Source organism: Aythya marila (assembly GCF_965140915.1).
Source record: "Aythya marila genome assembly, chromosome: 10".
NCBI classification, from domain to species: Eukaryota; Metazoa; Chordata; class Aves; order Anseriformes; family Anatidae; genus Aythya; species Aythya marila.
In genome coordinates, this window is record NC_139051.1 from 16,553,107 (window position 1) to 16,569,694 (window position 16,588).

Genomic DNA, 16,588 nt, shown 5'->3' on the forward strand with positions numbered 1-16,588 from the left:
ACATGCTTCAGGGTAGCTTCCTTATCTGTGTAATCCAAATATCTGTTTTCCCACTGAACTAGTCTCCTTATTTTCTATCTTGGAATATCCACTGTTTATTAAAAAAAAATACTTGGCATGTGAAAAAAATATATATTTTACTAATATTGAAAAAATAGTCTAAAGAGGGAAATAATTCAGTGTAGTAGTTCCACATGAAGTTGAAATACATGTTTAGTGAACAGATTAAGTGAAAAGCATGCATTCATTCCAGCATTTCATTTATGTAACAATAGTTGATCAAATTCACAAAGTCTATTTCTTCATTCAGGCTAATATAAATGAATTATAACACCACTTAAATGACGAAATTGCCAGAGTTAGATGGAAGGAGGTTCAGCTTTTGTGATTAGCTTCCAGTAATCCTAAGAGTAGTCTGCTGATAAATTAGTACTTAGTACCAGCTCCAAAGCACACATTTGTATGCAACTCAACATTTCAGAATTATGTTTTACAAGACTAATGTTAAGAAAAGGTTTAAAAGGTTCAGCATGGCATTTCATGCATTTGAAGACATTTTGCCTTTTCAAGGTGCACAAAACGTAAGCTTGAAAATTGGTGGATATTTGTTTTCTTAATAAAGTTGCCCATATGCATGCCGTATTTTGTGTATATTTATGCACACCTTTGTAGTCCAGTACAGAAGAAGATTCCTTCAAAATAAAACATGTATACTAAAAGAAAGTTATAAATGAAAAGATAGTTTTAAATGGTGGCCTTAAAAGAGGTTATTTCAAAAGTTATGCATTAAATTTCAGGCATTTTTTCTGTTTTGCCTGAGCCAGTACAACCTATTCTAATTCTTAAAGATCTTTACTGTTCTTTTTGACTTGAATGTGATTTGATTTTGGTTGTTTGGATAGTTGTTTTGTATGTTCATGATGTTTTGCTCTGTCATGTGAAAGAGAGAAAATGACTTTTTAAGGAATCAAATGGTATCACAGAAATGCCACAGGAGCCATAGGAACAGTTCACAACACACTAAGGTCGTGTTTTTTTTTTTTTTTTTTTGTTAACGTATCTGACTAGTGGAGTATTTTTGTTCCCATTTTTCTTATTTCTGCTGAATTTTTCTCAAGGTTGTGATGAGATGTCTATGGTCTCAAACTAGGCTTAGTGTTGCTACATATGCTGTCCTGTGTTTCTCTTTTCCTTTTAAGAACATGAAACTTTGATTACTTATAAGAAGATTTTGATTACAAATATTTAGTGGCATTGTTTGAGGACAGCAAATGAATGTGCAGTAATAAGAAAATGTGTTAAAAAAAAAAAGGTTATAAGGAGATTATATATATTAATATATATCTATGTATGACAAAGGTTCCTTTTGTCAACTTTTGAGATAACTAAACAAAGAGAAAGCATTTAAATGAGAATCATCACCCTTAAAATGCTTTTTTTTTAAGAAAAGGAGGGGGAAGGAATCTTTCCATGTCCATTCAGATTTAGTAGGTGTGAAAGCTCAATAAGATTCTCCATGAGAAATTAAAAACACCCCCTATTTGTTCAATGCCACAGACTCATAATTCAGTTGGTTAAAATCCATTTTGCAGTAGTTTGCAATAAGACTGAGGATTCTTCTCTATTTCACTGTGGCTTCAGACATCCCTTCCTCCAATATGTTTCAAAACTACAGGCATCAGTGAACAACTTCACTTTTGTTTCTAAATATTGAGTGATAAGTAATGATGGCATTGGGTAAGTGACAGGGGTGAGATAGTTGAGAATAAACATAACAGAATCTTTACCCCATTAGCCACAGAAGTATTTAGGATGTCAGTTACTGAATTTACATTACTCATGCTGTCAACAGAATGAAAGAAACAGTGGTTTCATGTTAATGAAAGTAAATGGGGAACCTTGCATTTCTGGCAAACTTTAACTGTGGAGCAGTACAACATTAGTTTTGAAGAGAGGTGAGGATCTAAGAAACAATAGAATAAAACCCAAAAAAGTAGTTTGTCACAAATACCACAGTGACAAGGCATTAAAGTGGTTATTATAAGCAATTAGAAAGTAAGAACTGTTTATTTGTTTCTTTTTCTTTTTTTGATCACAATGGTCAAACTGTTTCTTTGACTTAAAGACTTGAATTCTTGTCTTAAACAAATAAATTACTTAAATATAGGAGGTTTTTCTTTTTTTCCTTTTTTTTTTATTTTTTTTTCCTTTGTTTTTTCTATAATGGTACTTTAGTTACTGGATTATATTCTGATTCCATCTGGTCTGATTTTACTTATATCCCACAGATGCATGTCTGTGACAATGACTAGTCCTAATACATAATGTATTTCAAACTATAATACCTACGATAAAACAAATTGTTAAATAAGAAACCAATCTTTGAGCAGATTTAGTTAACCATGTGTTATCGTTAACCAAGTTAACCATATTTCACTTGGATTATAAATATGGGGTTTTTGTTTGTTTGTTTGTTTTATATGAATATATATAAACTATTTTCTTCTCACAGCTTTTACTTTGTATGTTATAGTCTGTTTTTGTACTTTCCAAATTATTTCCTCCTTCTTCAAATGCAGGAAAGAGTATTTGAAAAACCCCAAACCCAGTAAACTTCCAGCTACTTTCAAACTCAGTTTACCCTGCCAACTTCACATAGAGAAATAATTGCTTTTCATCTGGGTGTCACAAAGACTTATACTAAATAGGCAATGCTATAGCTTAATAGGCATACATAATTTTCTACCAGTAAAGAATAAAATATAAAACATATTTCAATTAATAGCTTCGTATATGAGTAGTTTCTCATCATTAGGTATTAGCTTTTTGTCTAGACCATAGGAACATAACTGTGTCACATGACTGACATACAGTGGTGTATGTCTTTTAATATTCACTATCTACTAAGGACAGATCTATTAAAATGTTATAAAGTGTTACAAATTTTTTCCAAGATGTTAGATCAAAATACTCCATGACTGCTTCTAGGAATTCCTGGTTTGTTTATGTTTCCACAACTCATAGCAAAAGGTTTCTAAGAGGCTGTGATTTTAGATACCCCCAACATTTGCTTAAATAAGAGTTGTAAATTAAAAATTTCTATACAATAAAGCATGCATTTTTTTTCTCAATAAGAATTTAGTTAATATAATGGTGTAATTACCTAGTTAAACAAATGATCTTAAAAAAAAATACTCTGCATTTTAATTTGTTTTAGACTAATAGAAATCTTTGTACACATTGATTTTGTTTTCAAGTGTATCAGATTCTTGCTGTTTGGGAAACTCGTGATTTAATTGAATTTAACATCCCTTGAAGATTTTTTTCAGTATTGATTTTCAAGTTTGAAGATGAGAAATCATCTTCAAAAATATTTTTTCTATGCCTGTAAATCAACAACAGCTGAGAAAGATGAGAGAAATTGCACATATGCTTTTGCTTCGGTTATGTAATAGCATTCCATGTATAGTCAGTGTAATCTGGACAACAATCTCTGAGGAATATTTGCAGAATATTAAGAAATATTTCTTAAGTTACAAGAATTAAAAGTATGAAGCTAAATTATCTTCCAAACTTGTGTAACCTTTGTGTTAGTGACAACATTTCTTTTTAAAATTGAATGTAATGTGGCTAATGAACATGCATCCTAATATTTGCTATTAAACATCCATTTGTGGTTGAGAATAGTATATAACAATAGGGCTTATTTTTGATATGTAATAATATTGACCTTGATGAAGATTTTAAAAGTGTAACTTTCTCAGTTACAGATCTCCCTCAGTGCTAGTCTTGTGTAAAACATTTAATGGCTATTCTTTTTAACTTATATATATACACACACACACACACACATGTGTTTATATATATATGTATGTATGCATAAGCAAGCACTTATATTGTGTATTTTCAGGTACTCACGTCATGGAAGGCTCTGGACGAATGCTCGTAACTGCTGTCGGTGTGAATTCTCAGACAGGCATCATCTTTACTCTGTTAGGTGCTGGAGGAGAAGAAGAAGAAAAGAAAGATAAAAAAGGTAAATTTCACAACGCACATGAATGCTCCCAAGAAGGCACTTGGTTTTGTTTTGGTTTTGTTTTGTTTTGCTTTTGTAGCCAGAACTCTCCTCAACTCTTGACAAACAAACAAACGGATTTAAAAAAACTTTTTTTTTAATCCATTTTTGTCATTGCACATTACGCTGGAAAACTGCAAAAGTGGTTAACCAATAATATACATTGGATAACAAGATGTTTTCCCAGTGTTAAATTGCAGACTCTCAGTACATAATTAAATGCAAGGAAGTACATGGGCATACTCCCATTGCTATGTCTTTTTGCATAAATCCATACTCACCTAAAATTTGCAAAGGTTTTGCACTTGTGCACTTACATCTATGCAATATTGTTTTTTCAAAACTCAGCCATGAAAATTACATCTTTTTTTGAGCTTCAGACATAAAATAAAGAAAAGATTTTTTACTAACTTAGTTATTTAATGTCAGTGACTGATTTTAGAGGCATTTTAATTACCTAAGGTGTAGAGGTCATTCTCAGAATAGTAAAATGGAATAAAGTAAGTAGCAGTAAATGTTAACAGAGAGTTTAACTTTGACATCACGTATCAGTTGATGAAATCAAGAAATGTTAAGATTTTCCATCTTATTATAGTTTGAAGTCATGAGCAACTGCTACTCTGTGGTTTGCACACCAAGCAGACATGATTTTACATGTCCTTTGCAGTTTTTGTTCATACAGTCTTTTTGTAAATCATTCCAGTCTACTTTCAGAATTTTGTTCCGTGTTTGTTCTAAGTATGTTTTTCTTTCAGACATGCTTAAGGTCAATTAATAAGATTTTTTAGACACTCCCACGCTTTTTAGTGCTTTTTACAGTTAATAAAGGAGTAGTTATAGTTTTACAGAGCATTTTACCTATTAGAAAGCATGATTTCACCTTTATTATTTCTGTTCCATCCTTTCAATTTGAAGCAGCAGATAGGAAAACCAATTCAAAATGGTTTTCACAACATAGATTTTCTGTTCAGAAATATGTGCAACAAATGGAAGTCCTTATGAAACCTAGAAATGCAAAATACTTATCAGGCATGATAAGTTTGCAGAACTTTAAAAGGAGAAAGACCGCAACTTCCCAAAGTAAAACTCTTTCACTTCAGACTAGTTTTGAACAATTTCCTGGAGTCTAATCTTGCTGTCACTAAAAGGATGGAAAAGACTCCTACATACAGATGTTTCAGGATCCAGCAGCATCTGTTTTGGCAGTGTATAAGAATATTCTAGAGGAGAGGGAGCAACATCAGTTTCTGCTTGAATGTAACAACTGTCTGTCCTGAGGTCCTTTGTTTAATGGGGTTGGCCTTCTCTGTATATTATTTTGCTCAGGACGCTGATGATTTTCTCATGTTGGATTGTGGATAGCCTGGAAGACAGTGAAAGACAAATCTGAGGTAGCAAAGTAATGCAATGCACTGTGCTCATAATGTACTTCCGAGAGACACAGATACTTACAGGGATGTATAAGATCTTTTTTTGCAGATGCTAAATCCAATTGGATATAGCTACAATACCAAGAAAATTCCTTCATGTTTTGTACTGGCTCTAGCAGGTTTGTGCTAGTGCAGAAGAGTACCTGTGCAGAGCTGATGGCTGATTAGGCCTGAACTCAGATGATGTACTCTCATATATAAACCTGCAGTTCTCTAAAGTCCTAACAATCATAGATGTTTGCTTCAGTCTTATGTGGGTGTTTGCTTTTATTGTTCATTAACATTTTGTAAAAATCATCATACAGGTGTGAAACAGGACGATGGACATCAGCTTCCAGGTAGAGTAAGAATTCTACCACATCAAATGAAAGGATGAGGCCTTTAGCCAGCAAGCTTTGGTGCAAATCAGGGTTGAACTAATGATTAAAATAATTGTCTTTGAATCAGTCCAGTTAAATTAAAGAACAGTTTCAAATCAACAGGATTGTTCATGGAAAACATTTAAGTGCGCACGCACTGTTGGTGTTGCAAATCTGAATGTTAAGCTTGAATACTCAGTTAATCTACAGAAGTAAATTACAGTACATTAAACACTGAGATGCGTGATTTGCTGTTAGCACTTCGTGCTGTGCTGGTTAGTATGAGTATCCAAATGGAATAAAAAATAAGCATGAGTAACCAAAACACTGTTGTTATCATCAGAATAATCAAATTTGCAATTGAAATTTTCATGAATATACTTACACGTGGTGTGTTTTTAAATCCTATATGCTGTTTATTTTCTTTTTCCAATTTACCATTTGTAAATAAGACAAGATGATATTTCTTGAATTACAAACCAGTACAATATGAAACAGTCACTATGGGTCAAGGACTGAAGAAGTTCAAGGGTCTCAGTCCGGATTCACTGCAGGACTTTGTGCTCTGTTGTGAGCAATTACCCAACAGAAACAAAGCAAAACTTATTTTATCTATTATTTGCAGAGATTAATTTTCTCTACAGTAGTATAAAAATCCACAATGAAATAATAAAATGTTCTCAAAGTTTTTCATATACCTGTTAGGAAAGATTGCTTGACCAATTTATCTGATATGCAAATAATTGCTGAAAACAAAGTGAGAATTTTATTTTCTGTTACTTTTTTTCATTTCACCACAAAACAGAGGCAATTACATAATGCCCATTATTTGGATTTGAAACAACTCATTACAAGACTATATTTTCCTAGATTGCTTCTTCTACATTTCTACATACAATATGGAAAAGTTTAATGTTTCTCCTCAAATCAATGTGCAACTAGGTTTGTACAGGACACAGATTGAGCCAGCACCTTAGACTGAGCTGTGCCAGCAGTAATACATTGTAATATATAGCATTGCATCAAATGCAAAGTATGAAATGTTGCAGATACAATGTTGTATGCAACATATTTTAAAAGTACTGATACATTCCACAAATTTATTTACTTAAGAGAAATATTTCAATCATTTTAATATTTCCGTAACTCATAATTTAAGTTAAAAAAAAAAATATATAGAGGACCATACATAGTGTGTACAATTAGTTCTTACTAACTGCAAACTTGGTTAAACATCTTTCTTGTTTGTTTAGTTGTTATTATAATTATTCCATGTATGATTTTTTTGCCTTTGTAATGACATTTTGATTTTGAAATTTATGTTGTGTTGATTAATTTAAAACATTGAGTTTGGTGAAAACAAAGCCACAGTATTTCATAAATGTTTTTGCTTTTTTTCATTTGCATTTGTTCATATTGTTATTATTTATTATTTATTGTTTTTTTGTTTTTTTTTTTTTTTTTACCCATTATTACTCAGTAGATTCTTCCCATCCCTCCTCCCACCCTCCTTCAGCCACAGATGGTGCAGCAGGTGCAAATGCCACTGATAATGCAAATGCCAGCTTAGTCAATGGTACGTCAAGAACACCTAGCTTGTTTTATTTGATAGATTTCTCTCCTTACTATATCAGATTCCCTCTTTCTCTTATGAACTGCACAGATGTTTTATGTGCATGTCATTACCCTCTGAGAGCTCCTTTTCCACAAACTCTACAGCAGCTTATGAGATGCCACAAAGATGTTATGACTGAATTACTTCATTTACATAGAATTAAGCATGGGAGAAGAACAAATAGGAATTATGATCTCTTTGCCATTAATTAAAATTGCAATTAAAAGGAACAGCTAATAAGACTGTTTTCAAAACTTTTGAGTTGCCTTTACATAAAGTTTCATTGTAAAACACATTTGTCAGCACAGATCTGAAGAACACCGTGATAAATGGATTGTACCTTCTTCTGATGTGGCACTCTCATAAGTATTGATATAGTCTTCATGTAGCTTTGAGAAATAGTGCTGGGGTCAGGAATCTGGCTCAATTTCTACTTGCAGTGCTTTCACAAAAAAATTCTGCTGCTTTCAGCATCTTTTTGAATAGAGACTGACAGCAAAGCAAAGCTTTGTGAATGCCCTTAGACAGTGATCATCTAACGAGCCTGTTTGCACTGACTGTGTGTATATTTATATTACTGTGGTCAAGTCTGACTATCTCTTAATACAGCTTCTTGACCCCACTTGTAGCATGGAGGTATTTCAGTGTCTCTTCTAATAGTCTAATTTCAGTGTTAAATAGAATGGGTCAAGATTAGTCTAGGCATTAGAAGAGCTATATTTTTCTGGTAATCAAATACATTAGTTTATATTTGCCATGGAGACCTTTCCTTCTTGTACAGCACCAGTTACCCAGACATTCTATTTTTCATCATGTTGGTGACAATTTTTTTTTTTTTAATGTGGGTCAGTGGTTTGGGCATTATGTATGTAACGTTAGTTTCTGACACAGCATTGCCAAGTACTAAACAAGTGTTAAGGTTTACTACTGTGAGAACCTTCTTAAAGCAATGGCATCGTAAATCCTTTGAGCCTAATTCTAAATAATTTGATTATAACTTAAAAGAAACATGTAACCAGACTTAAAAATTTCCCCCTGCATATTCTAGGTTTGCTGGGAAACTAGGATTTCCAATTCTGACATCTCACTGCAGGGCAGATTTTTTTTTAGTAAAATAGGAGTAGCAACTTTTTTTTGAGTCTCAAAATCTTGTCTGTTTAACTTTGGCAGATGAGCTTTCGAGAACACGAAGTCTTGCACCCAAAAATGTCACAAAAGTTTGAAGGATCTAAAGCAGAACTGCAAAACTTTACTGTTTTCCAACAATATAGGCAAATTCAGAAAAAAATATTAATTCTTCCTACAAGTCCCATCTCTGTGTTATCTCTAGACCATCCTGGTTCCAACACCCTCATTTCAGATTCCTTAGAGACCAAGAACCAGGAAATGAATGAGGACTGTTTCATTTTCCATTCCTGATGGTTCTACTTCCTTGTGTGTAAAACACGTCTGTGCATACAACAGTCTTACCAGATGTCCTCCTCCTGTCCCACTGGAGATTGCATTATTAAATTTTGCTGAGTACTAAGTCAAGCATCTGCTTAAGTGCTTTGCTGGTTGAAAACCATTGCTCAGCAGGAGGCAGAAATGAGTCCTGAGTTATTCTAACTCAGTCTCTCTGTTAGCATGATTTAGCTGCTTGGTAAATATCTGTTTTGTTTGGTCTAAATGCCTGAATTTCCTATGGAAATTGAGTGCCAAAGGATATTAAATTAGTGTGTAAAATCAAGTAAATATGGGACTTTCAGACTTTCTATCTTCTCTCCCATGAGAAACAGCAGTTATTGTCCCTGCTTATCTCAGAGCTGTAGTTTATATACTCAGTTCTTTTCAGTGCACAAGGTATAGAAGTGAATTGTTTGTGCAACTGAACATTTTTCTGCTTTCACTTCTTCTGAAGTGAGGCAGTTAAATGAATTCTGCACATCTTTGATCAACATGTAGAGAAGAAACTTTCTATAATTCAACTTTCTTGATGGTGTGTTCAGAGGAGAACCGTGACAGAGAGCAGAGTTAAATTTTAGTGCTTTGAAATTGTCTGGGAAATTGCCAAAGTCTGGTTTCTGTTTATACTATGCATTTTTCTAGTCAGTAGTGATGATGAGTTGAGAATACTTAAAAGGTAGGTATGTTTTGCAGGGGGGTTGGAGAAGAGAAAGGAAGGAAAGAAGTTCTAAAGTGAGGAGATGAAGTTCTTGTAGCTATTTTTCCAACCTAGATTAAATTATTTTTTTCAATAATGCCTTAGAATTTTCCCTGAAATATAACTGGAAACAAGCATTTTTACCTAATGTCTAATATCTCTGTGTAGAACATACCTTCAAAAAAAATATATGCTTGAATAAATACTTAGAACAGGAAATTATGTTGCTTGCTAGTTGAAAGTCAAAACATTACAATTTAAAATAAATTGATTTATGTCTTAGTTACCAGTATTCAGTTGACACAAAAAAATGCTTTTTATTTTCGGTCAGTGATAGTGATAAAGGCATGTAGGCTTGTGATGCATCCTGTTGTTTGCCACCTGCTATATAAGGAACTATCACATACCAGTAGTTATTTCTAGTAGTTGAAATGAAAATGCATAATTTTCTGATGGTCCTTTTTGTTAAACAAGCAAAACAAACAAACAAAAATATATATATTCAGTTCTTAAAAGGTTACAAGTTCAGGTTATAAGAAGATCAGAAAATTTTACAGAAAGGTAATAATTCATGAATTTTCGTCTGTTTTAATAGTACAGTATTTAGAAAATATAAATTGTTATAAAGGAAATATGGGAAGAAGCAGTGATGTTTGTTTACAGCTTGTTTATCCCAAATATGATTTGGTTTGCAGAAAGCAATGGTGTTCATTGGCCAGCCTTATTCCTAAATCAGGATTTCATTTTTTGGGGGTCTGTGTGTGTGTGTGTCACAACTCATATATTTTTTAAATTAAAATTATAAATTATAAGATAAAAAGATATTATAATTAAGATTATAAATTATAGAAATACCATACCAGACTCAGAGAAAAATCTCAGCTGATATACTTCACATCTACTGCTAATTCTAGTTCTAGCATATGTATACTTCTGTTCTTTTTCTGCAAAGCAATTTGCAGTTTTAATATATTTTAATGCATTCCCTGAATTGCAAGAAGAGTTATTTAGTGAATGCATAAAATAATTATCTAAAACTTCCTATTTGATCAGTGGCATCAGAATTATTCTTTTGTAGTTAACCCGTGTTTTACAAATGCATTGATTCTGACATCATACTGCATGGAAGTATTCCTAATGATTCACTTGAAATACGTCACTTCTTCCCCTATATATAGATTTGCAATGTGCGTCTGTTCTTACTAGCTGCATAATATTACTGACTTGACACGAAGAGAGCTGCAACTCATTTCTATTGCAACACGAGACATTTTGGAAGATCAGTAGGGTATTTTCTTGTTTTGTTCTATCACAGAACATGAGAATATAACTAGGTCAGCTTCTTTAGGTGATTTCAAGTTGTTCTTCCAATGAGAAAATAATTTCTATTGCCAGCAGTAGGATTTTGTTATTTTGTTTCATTAACTCTTCATAAAGAGTTGATGGGAGGGAAAGGGAAATCTTCTGTGGAAGGTTTATTTGCTGAAGTAACCTTTTGGGCATAAGAACTTCGGCATTAGTGATGCCGTGGGTATGTTCCAAGTAAAGAGATGGGAATTTTCATCAGGTAAAGGCAACATGCAAAAAAAAAAAAAAAACTTTATTTGAATCCAAAATTTTCAAAGCAGCTGCAGAACTCAACTCCTATTAAGAGGCTCTGTAGTCTTTTCTAAACTTTCTGATTTTTTGGCCTTTCTCTGAAAAGTGGTAGAAATAAACGCAGATTAATTCCACCAGATTTCAGGGCACACCATCCCTTTTATTTACTTATTTCCAAAAATAAAAAAAATACAAAATTATATTAAAAACATATTTCTGAGGAATTCTATATTGCATTTAATATAAAATATTAATACTTACTGATCCTTTTTGTTTTTCTAAACAATGCACAAAGGTCAGAGAGATGGGTTAGTATTTCTGGTCCTAGCACAAACTGAAAGAAGGATTTCTCAGCAGTAGTGATTCTGTCATCTTGATTTCTTTCTTCATAATTTGTATTCAAGTGGAAACTCAAGATTCAAGAAATTATAGGAAATAATTTACTCCCCTTTACTGTATTCTTTCCTTTATCATAATTACTTATTCTATTTTATTTTAAATATATATATATGTTTACATTGTTGTTAATGATTGCCCATTTTGTAGGTAGTGAGGGTAGATGAATTCTTAATTTAACTCATTACAAAAATTATTATGCCCCTATTAAAAAGCAAATATAGATAATAAAGTTAAATATTTTGGTTTACATGGAAAACAGTAGCGCATTTTGTGTTTGCCAGTTTGAAGCTCTTTTTTTTGTTTGTTTGTTTTTGTTTGTTTTGCTTTTTAAAAAAAAATAAAATTGAAGAATCTTTAATTCTACTGCTTTAAGGTTTTGAACTGTGTTCAAAAAAAATAAACTGTAAAGCAGAACACAGAGCAGACTACGTCTGCTCAAAATTAATGTGTCCCAGCTCTTAAGGACGGCTTTTTCCACTAGCTAGAAATCTGAATCTCTGGTGATGTTTTATGTCTTCCTCTATCTGTATTAAAAAGCATTCTAAAAAAAATAGTGATAAGGCAGATATCAAGTTCAGCTGGTTTCTTTTGTTTGTTTGTTTTGTTGTTGTTGGTTTTTTTCCCCTGCAATTTTTAGATGAAGCAAAAATTTTTGAGCAAATATCATAATGAAAACAAACTTGTTTTTGCCCAGGGTCATAGATTCCTGGGAAGACATAGATCTTTGGAAGATAGTTATCACTTGTTTTTCAAATCATATTATAACCAAGGTGGGAATAGAGTTAAAAATAGACAAGCAGTTGATGCTATATAGTTTACTTCAGCAAACCTTAGTAATCCATCTGAGTACTGAGATCATTATATGTAGCACAACATCTATTCCTTTAATGTAATTCTACACTTTGGAATTTCTCGGTGGCTGTAGCCTATTAGCCTGGGGTGCAATGTCATTTACAACCTATTTGGCCATTTTTGCTCTTTTTAAGAGAATCAAGACTTTAGTGATCCCCAATTACTGAACATACAAATGTGTGAGAAATGCATCTTAGCCCTTCACTTTTGCTACTATGTATTCACAGTGTAGAGTGAAAAAATTAATGCATGTATTGAAGCATAATATCTGCTGCTTTACCATGCATGTTAATTTCTTCTCTGTTAGCACAGGAAGTTTGAAGAGCAGGACTTAACTGCTGTGATTTTTGTTAAGAAACTCTAATGATACTTTATATCACTGAAACTCTAATGATACTTTGTGTCAAAAATCCTGTGAAGAAATTTTAACTATTAATTTTCCTTAGTATTATTTTTCTATTGGCCATTATAGCAAACTATAAGAAGAGGATGTCATCCATTTGGAATATAATATTTAAAAAATTCAAACAGTCTGTTCCAAGAGATTAATTTATCACTGTGACTTTTTCACAAGTTATCCCATCAAGAAATTTTGATATCATTTTTTGATATCATTTTTTGAAACTTGACATCATTTACTAGTTATACCAGAGTTTTGTATGCTCTAACTGGTATTTTTACCATTTTAATTTAATATACACTTTCAAATTTATTGTCAGCTTTAAAGAATACAAATAATGATTTAGATATGGTAAAACAAAATGTAGCTGAAATATTAAATCGTAGATTACAGATGCATTTGACATTCTCTTTAGGATAAATCTGAATATAGGATGACCACCTGGCACTCATATTTACAGGAGTAACTTGCTAAATAATATTAGTACGGAAGATGCCATTTTACAGTTTTATTTATTTATATTTATTAACGCTTATTTATGTATATATATATTTTTTAATTTATGAAAATAATTTATTTAATTTGGGCATACATTAAGGAGGTCATGCTCTATACTACTGTGTGCCAGATTGTAACTGTGGTTTTATTAAATACTAGATATCTGAAAGTTCTCTTCATGTTTATTATTAAAATCCTACTTTTTAGTAGATTCCCTTTATTAGTATCAGCTTAACTTCTGCAATTTGCTCCAAAAAATGTAATGATATTTAGTATTTTATGTTACAACATTGAACTTGACTGAAGTTGCTTGAATGTGTCCAGCTAAGTTGTCTATGCTTCTAATAAACATACGTGTATAATAACAAGGGCTACTGATCATCAATAAGTATCTGTAACATGCTCATTACTTTTGTCTGCCTTTTTTATTTAAATTCCCATTTTCATGTTCTGTCTTGGGTGAAGATTGTTTACTGTCTGTTGTCTGTTGAAATTTTTCATCATATAGGCAAAATGCAGGATGGGAATATGGAGAACAGCCAGAACAAAGGTAATCTTCTTTCCTATTAAGCAGGTTGTGGATTTTATGTTTAGCATATGTAGGTAGATTCTGTTAAAAAATAAAACAAGAGTTTGTGATTTGTGCGTATATGTAAAAATGGCCCTATTCAAACAATGTTGAAAAAAGATCCTACCCAAGAAATTGTAGAGTTTTAATTTATAGAATTTTGATGTATCAGATATTTAGGATAGGAAAATAACATTATTTCTAATAAGATGTTTTTAAGAGACGCTGTCATGTCACGAAGCTCATTTGGATTCATTTTTCTTGTGCAAGTTATGTATGCTATGTATCATTAGTGAATTTCCAGCCCTCTTTTTGATATGTTTGGTCACCTGTGGTGTTTAATGACATTGTATAAACATATTTTTAATTGCAGGGAGAAGGTTAAAAAAAAAAATAAAAACAAAAGGAAACTTTAATGCCTCAGGTTATTTAGCAATGTAAAAGTGTGCTATAATGAAAATAAAAGGAAGATTAAGAATATTAGATGTTTCTTCATTAATGTGCAATCTCAGGAAGAAATAGAAATAAATATTTTGCTTCCTCTGAAGAAAAGTTATGTTTCCATGTTTTGTTAAATAAGAGATACCAGATATCATGATTTCTTTAGATTATGCCAAGTAAGTAAATTAAACTATAATTTTCTCTTCTTTTCAGATAATTCTAAACTTTGCAAAGGTGGTAGATCAGAAATAGAATAGATAAACTCAGTTGTTAGTGGTAAAGAACCATTAAATAAAATTATACTAAATGAATACATTTTAAAGTTAAACAAAACAGTTAGATTTCCAGGTCAGATAAGCTTAATTTTGTAAAAACTGTTCAGGAATGTCAAAGCTGAGCAGATCTGTTTCATCTCATTCTGTTTAATTTACTTTTGTCTCCTTTCTATACAAAACTGACACATACACATATATAAATTGGAATGTCTTGTTTTTTTTCTTTTCTTTTTAATTTAATAAAACTCTTGCTTTTTGATACTAAAAGTTTCCTTTAGCATTAGCATTCTTTCAGGAATGTATGCTATAGCCTGTAATTTTTTATTTTTTATTTTCAAATGGGATAATTATGATGGTTTTGCTATCTGACCTGATGGTCAAACTACCTGACCACTGAATGCTAAGGAAACCTTTTAAATCTGGTATTACTCTAGAATAGCGGTTCGCAAAGTGTGGTCCACAGGTTACAGAGGTGCCTGTGCAGGCAAGCAGATCTGTTTGTGGAGAGTCCATGGAACCACACTGCTTTTAAAACATTGTCATTAAAAGTAAGATTACAAGAGTGCATTGTAATCTATGAGGCATACCAAAATTTAGTGAATTATAGATAGTCAACTTGCTAAAATGTTTGAGATCTGCTATTCTAGGAAATCCTGCAGTACTGATGTACTGTTACTTGCCAAGTGTTTTGCAACACATTAAGTGATATATATGTGTATAACACAGAATATCATTGGCTATAAACAAACAAACAAAACCAAAAGTAATGGTTTTCCTGGTACTCAACAAATGGTGCGTCACATATTCCCATGTGTGTGAAGTGCTCATGGGTACACTTGTACATTTGTGCCCCTGCGGAACCCCGCTGGGTCCTCATGTGGGCATCTGTCTGCTGTGGGAGCAAAGGGTAATTCTGTGCAGAGTTCCAATCATCAGCCCCAAAAAGGGGTGTTGCTGGGGGTATTCAGTAAGTATCAACACTAAAAGAAGAATGGAGAACAGTTTTGGAGTAACAGTTTTGTTCTGCATTATTAGCCAAGCAGCAGGACGGGGCTGCTGCCATGGAGATGCAGCCACTGAAGAGTGCAGAAGGGGGAGAAGGAGATGACAAAGACAAGAAGAAATCCAACATGCACAAGAAAGAAAAATCTGTCCTTCAGGGAAAGCTGACTAAGCTGGCAGTGCAGATAGGCAAAGCAGGTATGACTGGATAAATGTCTGAATAGCAGTGTGTTAAAGTAACAACAAAGGGTTTCTAAGCAAGGTATTCTTAAAAGAGTAGTACTTTATTACTGCAATATTAGAATTGGATTGTCATAGTACTGTTCTGAGGACAGCAGATGGTACTGAAGATCTTGTATCTTCAAAAGCTCAGTTTTGATCATCAAGAAACAGAAAGCTTTGGCCAACTTGGAATGTAATGAATATTTGAATCAAAATGAAATGTAGCTTACTTGATACTCCCAAGTTCAGTAATTACATGATATTTAATTTCCTCCTTCCATAGAACTTCTAAGTACACAGTTTCAGAATCTCTAATATCATCTCAAAATGTCACTCACAATATTTCCCTCTATGGATTCTGAAGTCGTTCTATTCTCTCTTAATATCCATGTTCATGCCTTCTATCCAAATATGACGTATCTGTTGACTGTATCCAGTACCATCTGGTCCCTACTGTTCAATGTCCCTTCTTCTCCAACATGCAGGTAGAAAGTTAAGATCTTTTGTAATGACCTAATGTTCATTAGGTTGTGTTTTTTGTTTTTGTTTTTGTTTTTTTTTTTTTTTTTTCTCTAGTAGTACTAAAGAGATCTTGGTCTCTAATTCTACAGATCCCTGGCTGTGGCCATACAACAGAATCCTAACTTCCTCACCTCTGTTGAATCTCCTTTATACTTCTTTACCAATCTCATCTTTACCCCTACTGTTCC

At 32.6% G+C, this 16,588-nt stretch overlaps 1 protein-coding gene across 12 annotated transcripts in view; it reads left to right on the forward strand.

The window, feature by feature from the left end:
• ATP2B2 (ATPase plasma membrane Ca2+ transporting 2) overlaps positions 1-16,588 on the forward strand; it is a 415,521-nt gene that overhangs the window by 319,083 nt on the left and 79,850 nt on the right. For 6 of the 12 annotated variants that reach the window (XM_082768047.1, XM_082768054.1, XM_082768058.1 and 3 more), the window contains 5 exons: positions 3,911-4,036; positions 5,811-5,843; positions 7,345-7,440; positions 13,879-13,920; positions 15,690-15,854. In XM_082768047.1, the coding sequence (XP_082624173.1) occupies positions 3,911-4,036; positions 5,811-5,843; positions 7,345-7,440; positions 13,879-13,920; positions 15,690-15,854 (462 nt within the window). The remainder of the gene's footprint in view (positions 1-3,910; positions 4,037-5,810; positions 5,844-7,344; positions 7,441-13,878; positions 13,921-15,689; positions 15,855-16,588) is intronic. The other 6 variants (XM_082768052.1, XM_082768055.1, XM_082768053.1 and 3 more) reach the window with 3 other exon arrangements.